The sequence below is a fragment of the Vulpes vulpes genome, chromosome 10 (assembly GCF_048418805.1).
Source record: "Vulpes vulpes isolate BD-2025 chromosome 10, VulVul3, whole genome shotgun sequence".
In the NCBI taxonomy this organism is placed as follows: domain Eukaryota; kingdom Metazoa; phylum Chordata; class Mammalia; order Carnivora; family Canidae; genus Vulpes; species Vulpes vulpes.
In genome coordinates this window covers 16,957,380-16,978,928 of record NC_132789.1, presented here as the reverse complement: position 1 = coordinate 16,978,928, position 21,549 = coordinate 16,957,380, and the positions used below count along the sequence as shown (strand labels likewise).

At 52.6% G+C, this 21,549-nt stretch overlaps 1 protein-coding gene across 4 annotated transcripts in view; it reads right to left on the bottom strand.

The window, feature by feature from the left end:
- The window catches only part of HNF1A (HNF1 homeobox A), a 29,726-nt gene extending 8,633 nt beyond the window's left edge, over positions 1–21,093 (bottom strand). The window contains exons 1-10 of one of the 4 annotated variants that reach the window (XM_026015874.2): positions 20,489–21,093; positions 13,554–13,753; positions 8,108–8,294; positions 7,414–7,655; positions 6,202–6,353; positions 5,859–6,060; positions 5,032–5,223; positions 3,721–3,842; positions 3,447–3,630; positions 132–1,558 (exon numbers count right to left, since the gene is read on the bottom strand). In XM_026015874.2, the coding sequence (XP_025871659.2) occupies positions 1,431–1,558; positions 3,447–3,630; positions 3,721–3,842; positions 5,032–5,223; positions 5,859–6,060; positions 6,202–6,353; positions 7,414–7,655; positions 8,108–8,294; positions 13,554–13,753; positions 20,489–20,814 (1,935 nt within the window). In that variant the 5' untranslated portion in view covers positions 20,815–21,093 and the 3' untranslated portion in view covers positions 132–1,430. Of the gene's footprint in view, positions 1–131; positions 1,559–3,446; positions 3,843–5,031; positions 5,224–5,858; positions 6,061–6,201; positions 6,354–7,413; positions 7,656–8,107; positions 8,295–13,553; positions 13,754–20,488 lie in introns of those variants that run through there. The other 3 variants (XM_026015875.2, XM_072723010.1, XM_026015873.2) reach the window with 3 other exon arrangements.
- Positions 21,094–21,549: the final 456 nt, after the last annotated feature.

Here is a 21,549-nt window from a genome sequence, read left to right as displayed (position 1 = left end):
CCATCTCTCCTCAGGCCCCAGCCCCCACCCTCCCCCACCCTCTCCCACCCCCCCACCCCCCCACTGCCTCCCTCTGCCTGCCCAGCCCCACCTGGGCAGTGTGTGGACAAGCAAGAAGTTTCCACTACTCATTTCCACTCTTCCATTCCTCCTTTCCTTTACTAAAAGTTAAATAAATGTACAGGTTTGCCCTTAGCTGGCTGCAAGCTTCAGGGGGCGCTGGTTCTTCCTGGCCCCTTCCTCAGTCCCAGGATGGGAAGAGTCTGCAAGCCAGGTTATCTTGCAGCAGCCCCAGGAAGAGGAGGTCACGGAGCCCCAGGTTTACACAGCTGGCTTGTCTCTCTTGGTGGCACTCGGGACCTCAGGGACCTGGGTATGGCTGGGAACTGCCTGGACCTCTCCCCATCCCTCAGCCAGCCCGGTGACAATCCTGTCCATGCAAGTGGCTTCTCTCCACTGGTTCCTTTCCCTTCTTTCTCTGGGCCCCTCGGATCTGCCACCTGCTCAGGCCTTGGTGCCTTCCAAGCTCAGCAGCTTCTTCCCCAAACCAGGGAGGGGCTGCAGGGCCCCACAGGCCAGAGGAGCTGTTGCTCAGAATCCTGACAGCACCAGGCGCAGTCGCAAGGCTCCCATGGGGCAGAGATGATTTCCTAGCCCGGAGGGGGTCTTTCCCGCAGAGGCAAGATGCCAGACTGGCATTAGAAGGTGTGATACCCAGGAGAACGGATGGCCAAGAGGCTGCAGAGAGGGATGGCTCAGCACGAGAAAAGCTGGAGAGCCCTGCATGCTTTTTGCTGCTAGCTTGAGCTCTCCCAGGGGGTTGCATCCAAGCCCCAGGCCCCAGCACAGAGGAACCACTTGGGGAATGTTCATGCGATTGGGGGCAGGGTAGGTACAAACAGGCATGTGGGACTATAGCTAGAAGGGGAGCAGGGTGGAGGGGCCTGATCGGGACACAGGTGACAGGATGGGGCTGTGTTGATCCTGGGCCTCTTGGAGCTCAGTGAGTCACAGCTCCACAGCCTCATGTCTTGAGAAGTGCAACTGCCAGAGTGCCCTTGGGGGTTCTGGGGCTCTCCACAGGCATGCGCTGGGGGCACCAGGGACACCAGGGTCCCCAAGTCCAAAGGCCGGCCCTTGTGTTCCAAATGACAAAATTGACCCTGAGCACCAGGAACAGTCCCTCCTGTGTCTTGCTATGCTTCCCAGCTCTCCACAGTCCCCTCTTGGGCAGTGAAGCAGCCCTCCTGAGGTCGTGGAGCCTTGGAACTCTTTCTGACGCTGACAGAGCAGGCTGGGAACCAAGGCACAGTTTTCAGGCTGCACTCCAGTGGCAGTGAAAGTGTCACAGGCTCAGATGTCCCAGTCACCCCCCAAGTAGGCCAGGCAGGCTCCAGGCAGGGCCCAGCCCCTGGGAGGCATTGCCATGGTTACTGGGAGGATGAAGCCATCTGCGTGGAAATGAAGGTCTCGATGACGCTGTGGTTGGATGGCAACAGGTGGCTGTGGCCGTTGTTGGAGTCGGAGCTCTGGTACAACACCAGGCTGCTGGAGGACACTGCAGGGGCGAGTGAGACAGCTGGCTGCCGGCCAAGCCCTTCCTGACCCCACCTCGCCCACCCATCCCAAGGGGTTCTTGGCACCGAGGACATGAGGCCTTGCCATCCCCTGAACTGCAGCAGATAACCAGAACTCCAAAACCAAACCTCATGCTTGGGTCTCATCAACGCCCCCAGCCAGGCTCTGGGGCCGCACAGTGAGTGGCCTCCTCAGAACATTTTAGTGGAAACATTTGAGAAGCCCTGGTGAGATGGTGTGGTTAGTTTTATGCGTCAGCGTTGCTAGGCTATAGTACAGGCATTGAACCAAACATTTAAGTGTCACAGTGGAGGTATTTTGTAGATGTGGTTAACACCTATAATCAGTTGGCTGGAAACAGTGAGAGATTTCTCTTGAAGACATGAGGGAGTCTCATCTAATCATTTGAAGGCTTTAGGAACAAAAGCTGTGGTTCCCTAGAGAAAAAGGAATCCTACCTCTGTTGCCAGCCTGCTGGTCTGCCCTACAGCTTTCAGACTTGCCAGCCCACAGGCACATGAGCCAGTTTCTTACATATATTTGTGTATATACAGTTGGCCCTTTAACAGTGTGGGGGTTGGGGGCACTGACCCCCTGCACAGTCAAAAATCTGCATATTACTTTTGACTCCCCAAAAACTTAACTACTAATGGCCTACTATTAGCCAGAAGCTGTACCAGTGACATATACAGTCTGCACATATTTTGCGTGTTCTAGGTATTATACGTGGTATTCTTACAACAAAGTAAGCTAGAGAAATGTTAATAAGAACATCCTAAGGAGAGGCGCCTGGGTGGCTCAGTGGTTGAGCATCTGCCTTTGGCTCAGGTCGTGATCCCAGGGTCCTGGGATCAAGTCCCACATCAGGTTCCCCAAAGGGAGCCTGCTTTTACCTCTGCCTGTGTCTCTGCCTCTCTGTGTGTCTCTCATGAATAAATAAATAAAATCTTTAAGAAAAAAAAGAAGAACATCCTAAGGAAACGAAAGTACTTTTAACAGTCCTGTGCTCTACAAAAAAAAATCAGCATACAAGTGGACCCAGGCTGTTCAAAACCCGTGTTATTCAGGGGTCAACACTGTATTCCTGTTGGCTTGTGTCTCAAACAGAACCCTGGCTGACTCCAGTGGCTAAAAGAATGGGCTCTGAATTTGGACCTGGGTTCAAGTCCTGGCCCTGCCACCTGGTCACTGTCAGAGGCAAGGTCAAGTCCCTCACCTCCTGAGTGTGCAAATTCTCATTTGTAAAATGGGGACAATGACACGTGCCCCATGGATGAAGCATGGAGCCTGGCCCATGGATCCCTCAGTAACTCACTGCAGCCACTAGCACTGGAGGAAGGAAGCTGAGGCTGGGGGGGGGGGGTGGGCAGTGGGGAGCGGAGTAGTGGCCTAAAGTCATGCACTTAGCAAGTGATCGCCTGCGGCCTCCCCAGCAGCCTGACTTCCAGGGGCCTGCTCTTCGTCATTGCAGATGCAGGGCATCAGGGACTTGAACCGAATGGGTCAAGTGGGATGTGGTGACCCGGAGAGCCCACACTCTGTTGTCACTACATGGGAACAGGAGTCTCCAATTTTCCAAGAAAAGCCAGAAACCATGGTTTCTTTGTGAAAGCTAACTTTTAAATGTGGACAACATACTCAAACAGGGCTAAGCCCTGAGCCACACCAACACGCCTGTGCGCCGCTTCTGGCCCCACGGGCAGCCCCACATACTCCTCATCAGTACCCTCTGCCTCTTTCAATTAATCTTTTTCCTCAACAGAGTCAACGAGACATTCCTGTAAGATAAGCCCATTTTCCTGTGGTTTCGTACCCCTCTTGGCTGACTTTAGGGGAGCACAGGGTGCCCTCCTGCTTGTGGCACACACCTTCCTCCCCAGCTGAGGGAGCAGGGAAAGGCTGCTCACCGGTGGGGCTGGCGCTGAGCCGGTGGGCAGGCTGCAGGTGCTGGATGCCAACAGGATCCTGGCTGGGGATGTGGATGGTGGTGGTCTGAGATGCCGGCGTATGAAGCCCGGACTCACTGGAGGCCTCGGTGTCTGAGGTGAAGACCTGGGGGGACAGAGCAGCCTCCTGAGTTCCCCATGGGAGCACTTTGCAGAGGGGCCTGATCAAGAGGGGGGCGGTCTGGGCCTTCCTTACCTGCTTGGTGGGCGTGAGGCTGGCCAGGGCGCTCAGGTTGGTAGTGTCAGTGATGAGCATGGTCTGCGGAAGCAGGCCCGTGTGGGTGTACTGGGCCACCTCGGGCTTGTGGCTGTAGAGGGCTGGTCACGGGGGAGGAGAGAGAGGGATATAAAGACATGACATCCTGGGCCAGGCTGGACCCCTCCCAAGAAGGCCTCAAAGCTGGGTGCTCTGGGGGAAGTGGGGCAGTGGAGCAGTGGTTAGGGACTCAGGACAGATTTCCAAAACTGGGAGCTCCAGATAGAGGGGTTAGATCCTCTCCCCAACTACAAGACCCTACTCAGGCTGGCTTGGTGGAGGCCCAGGAACCCACACCCACCATCTGGGGACCACAGGTATGACAGGCGCTGGGAGGCACGGTGCTATTGTACTAAGTACAGGCCATGGAGGGAAAGGCTGGCAACCCCCATTAGAGGGTGCACAGAGCAGAGGACAGCATAGCTCCACCCCCAGGACACCTCTCCAAAATGTAACCCAAAGTTTCACCTACAGCCCAGACCCTCCAAAATGCACTCAGACACCAGGAGAAAAGTACATAAACCACATATTCTCACAGTGACTCCGATAAAACCATACACACGGAAGTACAGGCACTCAACCAAACCCACACAGACAGGTCCACAGTCCCTTACTCTCAATGCCAAGATCCAGAAAGGTCTGAAAACCAACAGATTTTCGTAAACTCAGTAGCACTAGAGCTCATTTGGTGGCAAACTCTGACCCGACCCTGATGTGAAGTTACGCAAAGTCTTTATTAACCCACCTCGTGGCATTCTACCTTCGGCCACAGAAATCCCAGGGCTTTGATGACAAGATGCTGCCCCAACCCTGTGCGGAGTGTGATAGAATATATGGTGGATGCACCCTACCACCTTTCTAAATTCTGAGAAGTGGGACTTCTGAGACACACGTGGCCCCGTGCGTTTCAGAGAAAGGACTATGACCTGTCCTCCCACACATGGCTTGTGCACCTGCAAACACCGATGAACATCCACTTGCACCTCCACTCACGGAAACTCATGTGGGTGCACGACCACACACATTCACAGGCTGGAACATGTTCTCGCCCACAGATACGAATCTGAGCCCCTGCAGACCCCGTCAGCACAGAGGTGCTCACATATGTGCCCTGCACGCATGCACACACACACACACAGACCACGAGAGCTGCTAAGCTTCCCTATCTCCCCCCAACCTCCCCTCCCCCCATGCCCGCAGACCCCCAGCCCCTCCCACTCACTCCCCCAGCATGAGGCTAGGAGTACTCACCATGGGGGCTCTGAATCTGGGCCATGGTGGCCATGAAGGGGCTCTGGGCCACATGGCTCTGCATGGGAGACATGAGTGGCTGCTGGTAGGAAGGGTGCAGCGGCTGGGAGAACTGGACTGGCTGCAGGGTGGTCAGGCTGCTACCCATGCTGTTGATGACTGGCACGCTCTGGGCCTGAGTGGAGGCCAGGCCTGGAGAGGGAGGAACAGGAGTCAGCCAGGCCTCCTGTTGGGAAGGGGACAGGGAACCAGGAGACCCCTTTGCACTAGGACCTGTCACTAACTTATGTGGTCTTGGCAAGTCACTCCACCACGCTGAGCCTCTAACACATCATATGGGCAGGGGCTGTCAAACTAGGATCCCATGGCCCTGGGGTTCCACAGTAGTGCAAAGGCCCTGTAGCTTAACTCTGGGCTCCTCTCCCAGCAGCTCCCTGTCTTATATATTCAGCCTCTGCATAATGGTACCCCCAAATAAAGTCTTCTTGGGCTTAAAAAAGTAAAACAAAAAACCGTATAATCTACAAAATTTTGACTCCCTCTTTCCCCACTTGGTTTTCCCATAGACAATTTGCTTTCCAAGATATTATCTAATGTCTGTATTATGTTTTCTGTCTACCTCCCCACTTGAGTCATTGAGATTTTGGTGTGTTTGGTTCACTTGTGTATCACTGATGTAGCATACTGCCTGGCACAGTGCAAGCACTCAGTAAGTATATGAATAAATGAGTGAATGAATGAGTCCCAGTGGCTCCTCCAGCTTCTGGATTCTGTGGAAGCCTCATGAGCCCTCCCACCCAGGTGTCCCCCCATGCCCACCAACTTACCAATGACCAGGGTGGAGGCACCCGTGTTGGTGAACGTGGGGCCCAGGGAGGCAGGCTCACCAGGCCCAATGGCCATGACCCCGGGAAGTGAGGCCATGATGAGATTCTGGGGCTGTTGGTTGAGGCCTGGGGAGGTCTGCTCCAAGCTGTGCAGTGCTGTCAGGGTGCTAACAGGGGGCAAGGGGCCGCCAGTCGCTGAGACCTTGGAGGGGAAACCAAGCTGAGTGTGGGTGGGGGTCCCACACTGTCTCCCTGGGGACCACTCCAGGATCTCCCAGCCAAGGGAAGGTGGAAGTTCAGGTTGGAAGGGTCTTCCCTGCCTGCGGGGTGTGGGGACACTCACCAGCTTGGCTTCGGTGCTCAGCAGACTGTGACTGGGCTCCAGGCCTGTGGGGGACACTTGGTGCAGGGGCGCAGACACCGTCACCAGGGGACCACCGCTGCTCGAAGGCACTTCCGCCCCCTCGCTAGTTGCTTGCTGTCCATAGCGCACACCTGGAATGAGAGCAGCGTCCAGCCTCAGCAACCCCCCCACTTCTCTGCCCTCTGTGCCTCCCATCACTCCAGACCGCATCAGTTTGCTTAGACCACTTGCCCCAGCTTTCCACGTGCAGCCAGCAAACCACTTGAGCATCCTCCTGCCTGGTCCTGGGCTGGCTGCTTCTGACGCCTTGAAGGCAAGACCTGCATTTTGTTAGCTCCATGGCCCCCACTGGCCAGTGCTACATGTGGTAGGCGATAGGTGTGCAATGAAAGACGTCTGGGTCAAAGTGAACTGAAGTTGTTAAAATGAAACTACAGAGAACAGAGTTGAATAGAAACAATGGGAATTAGTCAAACAAAATGAAATCTAGTCGAATTGAAACCGAAATTAATTGAACTAGATTGAGCATGATGGAGTTGAACTGAATGGAACCAAATCGAATTGGATTGAATCGGATTGAATTGATTTGGATTGAATTGAATTGAATCGAATCGGATCAGATCAGATGGAATCAAAATGGATTGGATTGGATTGGATTGGATTGAATCGAACTGAATTGAATTGGATTGAATTGAATTGAATCAGATTGAATTGGATTGGATTGGATTGGATTGGATTGGATTGGATTGGATTGAACTGAGTCATACAAAATGAAAGTAATTTCCTTGGGTTATGTTTAGTTGAACTGAGTGGAATTTAAAGCAACTCTATTGGATTGTAATGAGGTAAACAGAATGGAATTGAATTGAATTGAATTGAATTGAATTGAATTGAATTGAACTGAACTGAAAGGAATTGAATTGAGTTGCTCTTAAATGAGTGACTTGAGTGGACGTGACCTGAGTCAAGTTAGGCTGGATTGGTTGGAAGGTCACGGAGTGGTTGCTGGGGTGGAGATGAAAGGAATGGACAGAGGGGTGTAACGAGTGGAGGGGAGTAATAAGGAACCAAGCTGTAATGCTAAGAGGTTTGGGTGGTTACTGCTGCTGGAGTGATGCTCCCCAGCTCCCCAGCCTACCCTCTTGTCCCCTCTACCCACTATTTCAACCATCCCCCCACCACAGCACTCACCGTGGACCTTACTAGGGGAGAGGGCAGGTGGGGGCAAGCCCGGAGAGCTGTGGGCAGGCAGTGTGGGGCCCGGGCCTGGCCCAGGTGGTGGCCCGCTGTATGTGTCCATGGCCAGCTTATGACGAAAGGCTTCTTCCTTGCGGCGATTGGCAAACCAGTTGTAGACACGCACCTCTGTGACAAGGTTGGAGCCCAGCCCCTGTGCCTGTGATGGTGACACCCCCCTCTGGATGCATTCCGCCCTGCAGAAACGGCCACTCATGAGCCTCCAGGCCAGGCTCGGAGGAACCCTCTCCTGGGGCTGGAGGTAGGGGAGAGAGTTCTGAGAAGTAAGCTTCTACCTTAGGGTTTAAAGCCAGCAGATCTGGGTTCCAATCCCAGTTATGCTGGGTGACCTTGAACAAGTGTCTGAGCCTCTTTTAGTCTCTCCATTCATAGAGTGAGCAAAATAGCCAAAGGGTAGTAATGAGGGGGAACAGAGATGAGCAGCCACTCAAGGATTGCTTGGGCAGGTGAGGAGTGGATACTAGGAATGGGACTAGGTTCCAGACACTGAGCAGGATTTCAGTGCCCCTGGGCCAACAGCAGGAGCTCTCAAGGACTGCCGAGCCTCCCTCAGAACTCTGAGCCACCATTCCCCAGCCTTGCCCCGGCCCAGACCAAACCAGCCCTGCTAACCCACCAACCGTTCTACCTATTGCACTCCTCCACCAATGCCTCTCGCTCCTCCTTGCTGGGGTTCTTCTGCCTCTCATAGGCCTGGAACAGGATCTGCTGGGAGGCTGGGCCCCACTTGAAACGATTCCTCCGCCCCTTCTTGGTTGGCAGCTCATCACCTGTGGGCTCTTCAATCAGCCCACCTTGCCCTGCGTGGGTGAACTCTGTAGGCACAGAGAGCCATGAGGAGGATGCTGGTCACTCCCACCTCCCCACTTCAGTTCATCTGACCATGCGCCTGATTCTTTCTCATTTTCAGGGTGTTGAGCCAAAGAAGCTTATGGCTAGAACTTAGAAATCCTCTAATCCAGTGATGACACACAGCACAAATACCACCACTGTCTTAACCTGTGTCCCAGGCAGACATTGCTAATCAACTCCTGCACAGTTTTCTACTGCCCCAAGATACAAGCTCATAATCCTTCTCAATACAAGGCTCCAGGAAAGTATTAGCATTTGTTTAGACTTAACACGTTTGCTATCTTATTTTACAGATGAAGAGCTAAGGCTTTGAGAGGCCAAATATCTTTCCAGGGCTGCACAGTAGAACCAAGCCACATCTCCTGAGTACATGCAGAACTATTTTAAACTTTTTGGACCTATAAATCATAGTTAAAATACAAGGATTAGCCAGGAGAGGAAGACCCAATCAGCCCTTGTCAGGTGGTTCCACTTTAATGGAAACCATTCGATGATCTCTGAGCAAGCAATCAAGAGACTAGAACAGATAAATGGAAAGACATTTTTGGGGGGAAGGGAGGCAGGAAGGATGAGTCAGGGATAATGCAGAAGCAGTGCCTTCATCATCTGAGTGGCAACAGGCAGAAGCCAGCGTCAGTGCTCTGGGGAGAGGTGGGATTAGACTCACCAAAAGCCAACCCTAGAAACCCCTAGAAGCCTGCTTGACATCAGATTCCAACATCCTCAGCAGCAGAGGTTCGGGTGCCCACTCACACTGACTCAGTTGGCCATTTCGCCTGGCAGGAGGCCGGACCAAGATCTGGAGTACCAGACACTGTGACTTGGCCCAGAAAACTAAAACATTTCAGCTTAAAAAAAATTATACTGTCAAGGCTACCAAAACCAAGGAAGGAATCTGAGGAACTGTCACAAGCCAGAGAAACCAAAGGCAACATGACTATGAAATGTAATATGTCCACAACTGGATGGGATCCTGGACCAGAAAAAAGGACATTAGGGGAAAACAGAAGAATATTCAGAGGAAATCTGAATAATAAAGTATGGACTGACTGATTGTGTGACAGTGTTGGTTTGTTGATCGTGACAAATGTCCCATACTCATGTTAATAATAGGAAGAACTGGGTCTGGGATAAACTGGATTTCTCTGTACTATATGCCTGGAAGCTCTGAAAGTCTACACTTACTCTAAAATGAAGAGTTTGTTACGTGTTATTTAAGTTTTACCTGCTAAGAAGCATAAATTAAAGCCATGCCAGTTTTCTAAAAACACTTTAGTGAGAGTGCCTTCAAAGTATGTCATACACAGTCCCAGCCACCTGAGACCCAAAGGATTCCTTTGGCAGGTACAGGTGGTGGAGACACCGTCTCCTCAGGCCTCCGTATGTGTCGCTATTTCTGCACGAATAAGCAATCCATGGTGATCTTTTATTGTTGTTGTTAAAGATTTTTTTTTTTTATTTATTCATGAGAAATACAGGGAGAGAGGCAGAGACACAGGCAGAGGGAGAAGCAGGCTCCATGCAGGGAGCCCGATGTGGGACTCGATCCCCGGTCTCCAGGATCACACCCTGGGCTGAAGGTGGCACTAAACCGCTGAGCCACCCGGGCTGCCCCATGATCATCTTTGTAAGAAAATATTAACACTTCACCATGGTGGCTTCTCAGTAAATATTAATTAACCTAAATGAAGTTTGGGTTTTTTTTTTAAGATTTTATTCATTTATGTATCTTAGAGAAGGAGAGAGGGTGCACAAGCAGGGGGAGAGGTAGAGGGAATCTCAAGCAGACTCTGCACCAAGCATGACGCCTGACACAGGGCTCCATATGAGGACCCTGAGATCAGGACCTGAGCTGCAAGCAGGAGTTGGACACTTAAACAACTGAGTCACTCAGGCTCCCCAATTAACTTAATGTTTTAATCAGCCCCTTGATAATACTAATATCATAGTTTGGGGAAGGGCAGATGGAGAGACAGAGAATGTTATTAAGCAGGTTCCACGCCCAGCGCAGAGCCTAACTCAGGGCTCAATCTCATGACCTGGAGATCATTACCTGAACCAAAATCAAGAGTTGGCTGCTTAACCAACTGAGCCAACCAGGTGCCCCTACCAATATAGTTTTAAAAAATAAATTATATAAACAATCATCACAGCTTTTAAAAGTTGCATTTTGCATTCAGTAGAAAATGGTAAGTAGCAGACGCTCAACAGATATAAACTGAGGTGGAGCACCTGGCTGCCTCAGTCAGTGGAGCTTGTGATTCTTGATCTCAGGATTGTGAGTTGGAGCCCCTCATTGGGTATGGATATGACTTAAAAATAAAATCTTTAAAAATTAGGGACACATAAAAAAAATTAGGGACACATGCTCGCTTCAGCTGCACATATACTAAAAGGGGTGGGGGGCACCTGGGTGGCTCAGTGGTTGAGCATCTGCCTTTGGCTCAGATGGTGATCCTGGAGCCCCAGGATCGAATCCTGCATTGGGTTCCCTGTGTGGAAGCTGCTTCTCCCTCTGCCTGTGTCTCTGCCTCTGTGTGTGTGTGTGTGTGCCTCTCTCTCATGAATAAATACATAAAATCTTTTTTAAAAATCTTTTAAAAGGGGATCCCTGGGTGGCGCAGTGGTTTAGCGCCTGCCTTTGGCCCAGGGCGCGATCCTGGAGACCCGGGATCGAATCCCACGTCGGGCTCCCGGTGCATGGAGCCTGCTTCTCCCTCTGCCTGTGTCTCTGCCTCTCTCTCTCTCTCTCTCTGTGTGACTATTAAAAAAAAAAATCTTTTAAAAATAATAAATAGGGGCCCCTAGGTGGCATAGTCAGTTAAGTGACTAACTTTGGTTTCAGCTCAGGTCATGATCTCAGGATCCTAAGATCCAGCTCCTCATCAGCTCTGCGCTCAGTATGGAATCTGCTTCAGACTCTCTCCCTCTCCCTCTACCCCTCTCACTTGTACTCTGTCTCTCAAATAAATAAATAAATCTTTAAAAAATATATTTAGGAGCGCCTGGGTGGTTCAGTCAGTTAAGTGTCTGCCTTTGGCTCAGGTCATGATCCCAGGGTCCTAGGATTGAGCCCCGAGTCAGGCTCCTTACTCAATGGGGATCCTGCTTCTCCCTCTCCCTCTGCCTGCACTCCCTCTGCTCGTGCTCTCTCTCTGTCAAATAAATAAATTATACTAAAATTAATTAATAAATAAAATAAAATTAATAAAATTAATTAATTAGGGCAGTCTGGGTAGCTCAGTGGTTTAGCACCGTCTTCACCCCAGGGCGTGATCCTGGATACCCGGGCTCCCTGCATGGAGCCTGCTTCTCCCTCTGTGTCTCTGCCTCTCTCTGTCTCTCTCTCTGTCTCTATGAATAAATAAATAAAGTCTTTAAAAATATATTTTAAAAAATTAAAAATTAAAAAATTAAAAATAATAAAATTAATTAATTAATAATGAATATTAAATGAGGTGTAGCTTGCTCTTTCTCTCAAGCTCACCTGCTCTCATATCTCAATAGTGTACTTTTCACTTTATTTTTAAAAAAAGATTTTATTTATTTATTCATGAGAGACACACACAGAGAGAAAAGCAGAGTCATAGGCAGAGGGAGAAACAGGCTCCATGCAGGAAGCCCAACGTGGGACTCGATCCCAGTTCTCCAGGATCACACCCTGAGCTGAAGGCAGCACTAAATCGCTGAGCCACCGGGACTACCCACTTTTCACTTTAATAAACTTTCCAACTTGAAAAAAAAAGACCCAGAAAACTTTCCAGCTTATAAAAATAAATAATAAGTAAATAAATGAATGAATATTAATGAGTGTGCAAACCAATACATGAATTTGAGAACTTTAATATTTTAATAAATGTTTAGGAAGCATGGGGAGAAAAGCTTATTTTTTTAATTACTGAACATGCAAATTGTGACCATGTCTTCATAGTGGACTACAGGAATATCTAGCAAAGATTTTAAAGTACCTACTCTCTGACCCAGAATTCCACATCTAGGAACTACTAGGAACTACTCTACAGACACTGTCTCGTGAGAACACAAATATATACAAAGAAGGATGTTCCCTGAAGCACTTGGTTATAACAGCACATTGGAAAAACCCTAAAAGTACTTTGGTAGGGAGCCAGTTAAACAAATATGATACCTCCAAATAGCAGAATAGCTAGCAGCCCTTCAAAGAGCAGAGAAAAAATATATATTATTTATTGCTAGTATATGCATAAAATATCTCTGGAAGGATACATAAGACTGGGAATGTCCTTTAGGAGGACACCTGATTTTTATTGTAAACTCTATTTTCTCCTATTTTTTGAAACTAAGTTTGTTACCTTTTTTTTTTAAGATTTTATTTATTTATTCATGAGAGACACAGAGAGGGAGAGGCAAAGAGACAGGCAGAGGGAGAAGCAGCCTTCCTGTGGGGAGCCTGATGTGGGACTCGATCCCAGGACCCCAGGATCATGACCTGAGCCAAAAGCAGATGCTCAACCACTGAGCTACCCAAGTGCCCCTGTGATACCTTTTTAAAAAATAACTTGGATAATTAAAAAGAAATTTAAAAACATTATTTTTTTTTTACACATAGGCTCAAAAATGTGAAAGTGCACTTGGGATTTTGTGGGGTGTGAAGTCTCAGTAAGAAAACCCTCCCTTGCCGCTGAGCCTCTACTTGGGCCACTCCTTCTGCCCAAAATGCCCTTCCCTGCATCTCCATAGGCCAAAACTCCACTCAGACTTTAAGACTTAGTCTGAAAGCTCTCCTTCTGTGTGGTCCCTCCTGATGCCCCTGCCTCCCTGTGGAAGAACAGATTACTCTCTGGTCCTCTGCTGGCTCAGTATTTTGAAATACTTTATGTAGTACTACTGTGCACTGGGCCTGGCACGTGGTGAATGTTCCACAAACACCAGCTGTTACTGTTGTTTCTGTCATATTATAATACTTGTCTCGCTGTATCATAATGATCTATTCGGCTTCCCCTCTACGCAGAGTTCCCAGAAGGCAGAGACCTAATTCATCCACCTCCAAATACGAGGACCAACCTACTCCCCTCCCCAGAGTGCCTTGCACAGAATAGGTAAGAAGTGCCCATTGAATCCCTCTGACTTCCCCCCAAGCACCCAGTCCTGGTAATGTGGTGGAGAAGCTGTCAGTCCCCACCCCCGAGCTGCAGGGAGTCCAGGGCCCTGCCAGGGAGGACGGGGCTGTGGTCTTTACTTACGCTGGGCCACCTCTCGCTGCTTGCGGACATACCAGGTGTACAGGGCAGCTCGCTTCTGTGTCTTCATGGGGGTGCCCTTGTTGAGATGCTGGGACAAGTGTGACTGGTTGAGGCCAGTGGTGTCGACTACCTCCCGCTGTGGGATGTTGTGCTGCTGCAGGTAGGATTTGACCATCTTGGCCACGCGCCATGGGTCCTCCCTAAGAGGACAAAGACAGAGCCTACTCAGCAAGGGGGGTGCGGGAGTGGTGCAGGCACAGCTGGGGGGCCCGTGAGCCCTGGGAGTGGGGGTTGTCCTCACCTTTGTACCTCCTTTAAGGATCCTCCCCTCACCCTACCTGGAAGTGTTATTTGTGACTATGTCTTATCCACTGGGAGAGCCTGTAAACACTGTGGGGGCAGGAACGGTTCTCAGCACCCAAAATGGATTTGACATAATGTATGTCCATGGTGAATGCATGAATGAATGAGTGGATGGGTGGATGCGTAGGTAGATGGGATGGTGGATGGGTGGATGGGTGGGTAGATGAATGGATAGATGGATTAATAGACAGTAGATGGATGGATGGAAGGGGTAGATGGATATGGGGATAGGGGCATGGCTGTATGAATGGATGGGTGAGGGAGATCTATTGGGGGAAAAAATGGGTCTGAAAACAAGGAGAGAAACATGATTCTCTAACTAATGCTGAGTGCTTGTATCTTTTGCCCAAGGTCACAAAGCCAGCCCAACAGTCCCATTCCACCTGAAGGGATTCCATTTTAAGTCAATCTATGGGGTAAAAATCACCTAGAGTCAAGACACCTCCTGAAAATCTGCACTAAACCCCAGGCTGTGGCCTGGCCAGTTTCCCTACAGCACAGGGGCAGCCAGGTCCAGGTGACGGAGTTATGGGGCTGGTCTTCAGAGGCTTCATACAAAAAACATGTGTGTTTGAGCGCCCGAATCTCATTCTGTGGGCTGAGAGCCTCTCACTGGAGAAACTCAAGGGATCTGCAGCCATCTACGATCACACTCCTGTCCTGTGCTCCCTGTGGGGAATGGCAGGGGGACAGGCTTGACTGCCTACACTACACGAATTCTCTCTCTCCGTCTCCTGTTCTGGCTCGACCCTCCTCTCCTGCCCTGGTCCTCTCCTGAGCCCGATTACAAATATGATGAAAGCAGCTCCGTACAACAGTGCTGAAACAGGCAGAGCTGGGGCTTGATGCCAGCTCTGTGTGGCTCCAAGCCTGAGGTTCTCACCCCTTTGAGCAATCTGCTTCTAGGATCGGGACCTCCCAAACATTTGCACGTGTGACAAAGAGCATGTGTCAGAGGCAGTTCATCACCGTGCTGCTTGCCACAGCAAAATATCGGAAGCAACCTAAGTGTCCAGCAGAAGGGTACTGTGTGCGGTGCCTCCAGGCAATGCAACCATTAAAACGCACTGAGGAAGCTCAGCCTGCACCCAGGCAGAACGATCTGGTAGGTCTGCTGTGCTGTTTGGGTAAAATCTGAAGTGGCGCCCAAGATTTCTACATATTTGCTTCCATTTGCGTGAAATACCAGAACCCAGAAGAGGCTAGCGACACTGATTGTCTCAAGATGGGAATGGGGTACTGGGGACACGGAGAGAGGGACACTGTCCGCTGTTGCTTTCCTGTAATTTTAAAATATGCAGGCAGCCCGGTGGCCCAGGGGTTTAGCACCACCTTCGGCCCAGGGCGTGATCCTGGAGACCAGGGACCAAGTCCCACATCGGGCTCCCTGCATGGAGCCTGCTTCTCCCTCTGCTTGTGTCTCTGCCTCTCTCTCTCTCTCTCTCTCTCTCTTTCTCATGAATACATAAATAAAATCTTTAAAATATGCAACATACTATAATGTTATATAATATGCTATACATGCATGTAGAGCATTTAAAACTCAACTGTAAGGAAACAAACAGCAAACAAATCCCCAGTACTTTGAAGCTCACCCCGTACTGCCTTCTCCCCTTCTCTCCTTCCCAAAGAGCCAGCCTGGCCTTGCCCCCTTGACGATGCCCTTCTCAGGGGTGAGGGCACAGCGCTGGGCCCCATGACTCCCTCCTTTTTATCAGCAGCAGTTCCCACGCGCGGGAGGAGAGGGAGGCGGGGATGGTCCCACTTGCCTTGGGCAGCAGCCGGTACGGCCAAGCCCCAGCGGCGTCCATATGACAGATGGGAGGATCGTGCTCCTTGAGTATTTACCGTGAACCAGGCACCGTGCTAAGGGCTGGTCATGTTAGTCTTACCATAACCCTAGGAAGTAGGTGCTACTTGTATGCCCATTTCGCAGATGGGAAAAACTGAACCTCAGAAAGGTGAGCACTGGTCCAGTGACCCAGCCGGGACTCCAGAATATTTCACTTTGCCCGGACCCCTCAGAACGCCCCCCAAGCTCTTCTTCCTCCCCGCATTCAGGGGCTCCTAGGATCCTCCTTCTCCACCCCTCCCCGGCTCCCTGGGTGCCAGTCAGAGGCAGGAGGGAAGGGCAGTACAAAGTCCAGCATTGTGCTTCGTGGCAAACATGTTTATCTGATTCTGGAGCCAGGCTGCCTGATGGCCTCCCTCCTCCCCCCCCCGCTGCAGGCTGAGCAACACCACCCCCCCCGCCCCCGCCTTCTCCCTTCCCGGGGAGAATGAGCTTGGCTTCCTCTCAGCCAGGCCTCCCTGGCTCCAACTGAAGATGTACTGTCCCGTCACTGTCCATTTGACTCCATGTGTGTGTGTCTCTATCTCTTAGTTTCTCTCTACCTGCCTCTCTTCTCTCTCTCTCTCTCTGTCTCTGCATGTGTCTCTGTTGTTCGCTCTGTCTCTTTCCCCCACCACACACATTCACTCACCCCCAGTCTCCAGGGACCTGACTCTTCCCAGGACAGTTTCCCCAACCCAGAACTAATGCGCCACGTCTCCAGGTATCTCCTGCTTTCTCTCCAGTGGGTTTAAGGGTCAAGCCAACCTGGGTTCACCTCCCACCGTGGTGCCCTAGCATCTCCCGCGTGTATGCCGCATGACTCCTCAGGATGGTGCCATAAGCCCACGCCTGCCTCACAGTGCCCCTGGGAGGAGCGAGGCTTGATACATGGTAAGTGCTCAGTAAGTACAACAATTTGTCACCATCATCATCGTCGTCATCAGGGATGATGTGGTCATGGGCCTCCCAGCCCTGATGCAGAGGGAAGCAGGCCCAGGAGACGTGAAGATCTGCCCACATCTCCTCCTCCCACCTCTTATGGGTTCTGGGAGGGATCAATCAGAAGTTCAAGACTTTGGGCCTTTGGCTCGCTGGCCCCTGGGACTTCAGAGGGTCCAAGGGCTATGGAGCTCGGAAACCAGTGGGAAGGGCCACGAGTCTGGAGGGGGAGTGGAGTTCTCAGCACATGGAGGTTGGGGGAGCTCAGAGAAGCTTCCCAGCTCGGGTCAAATCCCGGCTCTGCCACTCACTATCCAGGTGGCCTTGGGAAACTGCTTAACCTCTGTGTGCCTCAGTTTCCCCAACCGTGATACACGGCCAAAAGAATTTCATAAGTTGCCAGGAGGAGAACACAAGTTTAACGCATTTGTAAGTGGTCGGGAGCTCTCGAGCACCACGTGGAAGTGAGTGGACGTGAGGTTAACAGCAGAATGACGAGAGGATAAAAAGAGAAATAGACATGAGGACAGCGCAGTCAGCGTGCAACCTCAAGGATGCTGTGCAGAGCGTGGGATTCGGGGGGCCTGGGTCCAAGTCCTGGCCTTACTGCTTCATAAATTACCTTGGGCATGTCACTTTGCCTCTCTGAGGCTTAGTTTGCTTATCTGTAAATGGGACTATTACTCCTAGCAACCGTTCACTGCGCCTGCATGCTGCCTGACCCTGTGGGTAAGTGCTATCGTCATCCGTGCCTTGCAGAGAGCACAGGGCTCAGGGACGTGAAATCACCTGCCCGAGTCAGGGTCGGGCTGAGTTGGGATTTGAACCCGGGCAGGTCGGCCTCAGTCAGGGATATCAGATTGTCCCACCGTGGCCACTGTCTTCCTGGGTCTCAAAGACCTGGTGCTGCCTGATGGAGGGGACCCAGGACATCATCCCTCAGGTTGAGGTTCAGGCGGCTCAGGGACAGGGAGGACCCAAGAGGACACCCAGGAAGAAGCCCTGGGTACAGGTTCCTCCCTTGGCCATAACAGATGTCCCCAGGGCTTCAGGGAATCCTCACCACTCATTCATTCATTCATGCTGTATTTTAGCCACTGGGCTACATATCGGGGGTACGAGTGGTGAACAAGACCCCACAGATCTTGTCTTTGAACAGCTTCTATTTTCATGGCAGGAGTTAGAAACCAGACAAAAACAATCGTACGTAAAGTTAAGGGACAAGAGAAAGTAACAGAAGGTAGTGAAAGAGAGAGTGACTCTGGTGGGACCTGCTTTTAGATGGGGGCAGTGAGGGAGGGCCTCCCTGAGGAGATGACCCTTGAGCAAAAGGAGGAGAGGGCATTGGTCATGGGAAGACCTAGAAAGAAGTGTCCAGGCAGAAGGAGCAGCACATGCAAAGACCCTGAGGTGGGAATCAGCAAAGTCAGTGTAACTGGAGGGATGGGAGGGAGGCACAGAGGTCCCTTGCGAAGAGGTCAGGGAACCAGGACAGGGAATTTGAATTTTATTCACTGGCCAATTAGGGAAAATGAGGCAGGAGATGATACTTGCCCAAGGTCACACAGTGAACTAAGGGGGGTGGGGGTCTGAGAAGAGCTCAGGCTCCTGCTGTGGCCTCAGGCACGAGGTACCCGGGTGGGGAGCAGGACCCACCCTGCCTCTTCCCACACACCGTCCTCTCCAGAGAAATGGCAAATGGCGTCCACTGGCAACCCTGCCTCTGCACCATCCTTTCCAGCCTTAAGCTCCTCCACCCCTGCTGTCCAGGCTTTCATCAGGGGTGCCCACCCCACTCCCTCCTGGGTCCTGAGGGTAGAGGCCCCACTTTTTTCCCTCGGGGCGTTTTCAGATCCCTTTTGTTACCTGAACAATAAGTAACCCAGGTAGTTAGTTATAAACTCCGCAGGAACAAGGAGCTGGTTGATAATTTATAGCAACATCTCAAATTTAAATGGAAAGTAAATAGCATGCTGTTAGCATTAAAGAAAACCCAATCGGGTCAGGCGGGAAGCACTCCAGCCTTCTCTGCAGCTTGGGGTGTCTCACTCTCTCCCCAGCCCCTTCTCCCAGCTGGGTGGGAGCCCCTCGGCCCTCCCGGCTCTTCTGCTCTCCTCTGCTTCTCCAGGCCTCTCCATCTCCCCCCCACCCCACGCCCTCCCTCTTCCTCCACAGCTCCCCGCTCTCCCTCAGCTTCCAGGTCTCTGCTGGCTCCCAGGGAGCACTTTGACCCCTGCTCCCCCCTCGGGTGCTATGGATGAAGCCTCCCCCCTACTCACCATGCCACCAAAGGGGCTGCTGATCAAGAGGCCCCACCCAGCCAGGTAAGAAAGGCCCTTGGCACCCCCTGCCCCCACTCCCACCCAAAAGCCCCCAGTGCTATCTGGGCCCCGGAGCAGGTCTGGCCCGGCCCCACCCTGTCCCCTGTCGCCCTCGCCCTGGGTCTGGCAATGCCTGACTCTTTGCCCCTCCCCTGCAGCGCAGCAGGGCCCTTTGCCCTCTTCTTCCTGCCAAGTCAAGGGGCCCTGGCTGCTCCCTTGCCCCCTGCCCAGGCCCTCACAAGGCCCGGCAGACCCTGAGGGCTCCCCCCACCCCAAGCTGGGATCAGGACCTTGGACAGAAAAGGTCCCGTAGAGAGTCTGTTTGGGACTCTTTCTCCCACTGCCCAGCCGCGGCAATTGAGAGCACGAAGCAGAGCGGCTGTGGAGCGCCAGTGGGTGGCCTTAGTCAAGCTACTTCCCCTCTCTGGGCCTCAGTTTCCTCAGCTGTGAAGCAGTTATCCCTAGCTAACTAGTCATCCGGCGTTCATCCCAACATTATCCGACCATATGCACCTGAAACCTCAGCTTGGGGCCTGGCTGTTAGGATTGGAGCTTAGGAGCCTTGGGGAGGGCAGTCCCCACAGCCCCTAGACCCCTTTCCCCCGCCCCTTTGGGTAGGAGGGTTGGTTGGCCCAGGCCTCCCCAGGCCACCATCTTTACAAGTTAATGATCACAGGCCTTATCAGAGCCTTTTACCGTTTATAAATTTATAAAACAAAAGAGAAATAATAAAGCTCATGGGTAATTAGTAACCAGGTCAGCTCTGCTGAGGAGAGGGGAGGCATCGGGCTCAGACCCACCCAGTTCTCTGGGACTTGGGGAACCAGCCAGCGGATGGGGGTGCACAACAGGGAGACCTCTCAGGGTGCCTGCCGGTGAGGCAGAGGGGCTGAGGCTGTGCAGGAAAGGGGAGCAGGTCCTGCCCCTAGGCTCCATCTCCCTCAGGTAAGACCTGGGCTTTCCTAGCTTAGTGCTTGAGTCCCTGGGTGGCTGCGGGAGCCCCTAAAACCCCAGCCTCGGCCCCCCTCTCACTAACAGTGCTTCCGGGCCCCAGAGCCTGCAACTGGAATGCCTAGCAGGGAGGGGAGGGTTGGGGGAGTAGAAAGGGCCATGGTGACTGACCATTGCCACCACCCTCCGGTTCTCCAGGCACATGAATTACAGACGTGCCTGCTCTGTCCCCAACTCAGAGCTCCCCTGGGCCACGGGCTTGCTTCCTGGCTCTGGGCTGAAAGCCTTGGCTCCTGGGGACTCCCGACCTTGCAGAGGGCCTGGTTAGGGGCTCGTAGGCTCCCGCCACGGGGGAGCAAGGACGCCCGGAGCTCTGACGGGCCCTGTGGCCCTTTCCGGCAGCCAGGCTAAAATTTAGAGCTCGTGGAAAGCTGGACTCGGAAGAAGGTCCAGTCAGGAACGGGGGGGGGGGGGGGGGGGGGGTCCCTGGGCTCCTTGGATGCCGGGGATGGGGAAGGGGTCCTTACTGCAGCAAGGTCTCCACCACGGCTTTCTGGTGGGCCGCCTCCTCGGGGCTGAGGTTCTCCAGCTCCTTGAGGATGGGCGGTGTGAAGTCTTCCCCATCGTCGTCCGTCTCGTCCTCGGAGCCCCTCGCCTCCCCCAGCCCGTTGGGCAGCTCGGCCAGCTCCCCCCGACCGCCGCCGCAGGACTCCCCCTTGTCCAGGGGGCCATCTCCAGCCAGCAGGTAGGGCCCCGGCTCACCCAACGCCTGGATCAGTGCCTCTTTGCTCAGGCCCGAGTGGAGCAGGGCCGCCAGGAGCTCCGTCTGCAGCTGGCTCAGTTTAGAAACCATGACTCTGCCACCACTGGGCCACGCGGCCCGGGGCCACCAAACCGGCCACCTCCCCCGCCCAGCGGACTGTCTACCTGCTGGCGGACCGGCAGGCAGCCACAAACCAGGCTCCTTGCACCTACTGCCCCCCCAAACCCCACTAACCAAGCCCCGTGGGCACCCCCAACCCCCAACCCTGGCCCCAGCCGGCCAGTGAATCAGGGCCCCTGCCCGCTCTGTTTACATTGGAGCTGGGGAAATTCTCCAAGGTTCATATTTATCCGTGTGCTTAGCAAAAGGACTGAACTTTGGACTTCAGCCCTGCAAAGTGCAGGCCTCATGGCAGTGCAGAGGGATGGGGGAGCCGAGGCCTTCAACGGGAGTGGGGGGGGGGGAGCAGGGGGGAGGGGGTGCAGGGCAGCCGGGATGGAAGGGTTGGGGGGCCACGGAGGCCTTTTGGTAACAGCTTGGGGTCCCGCCCCGAGGACTTCGACGGGGGAGCTCAGGGTGAGGCAGGAGAGGGAAGGGAAAAAAAAAAAAAAAAAAGAGCAGCTTTCCCTTGGGAACTGGAGCAAGAAGCGGTTCGAGGCAGGTGGGCCAGCTCTCTTCAAGGTCAATGCTAGGTCACAGCCATGTTGGGACCCACCTCTCCAGGCCCAACACCAGGCCTCCCTGTAGGAAAGACACATTGACTTAAGTCGACTGCGTGCTGGTCTGGGAAATGTGACATTGCCTCATTGTAGCCCCCTAATAGCT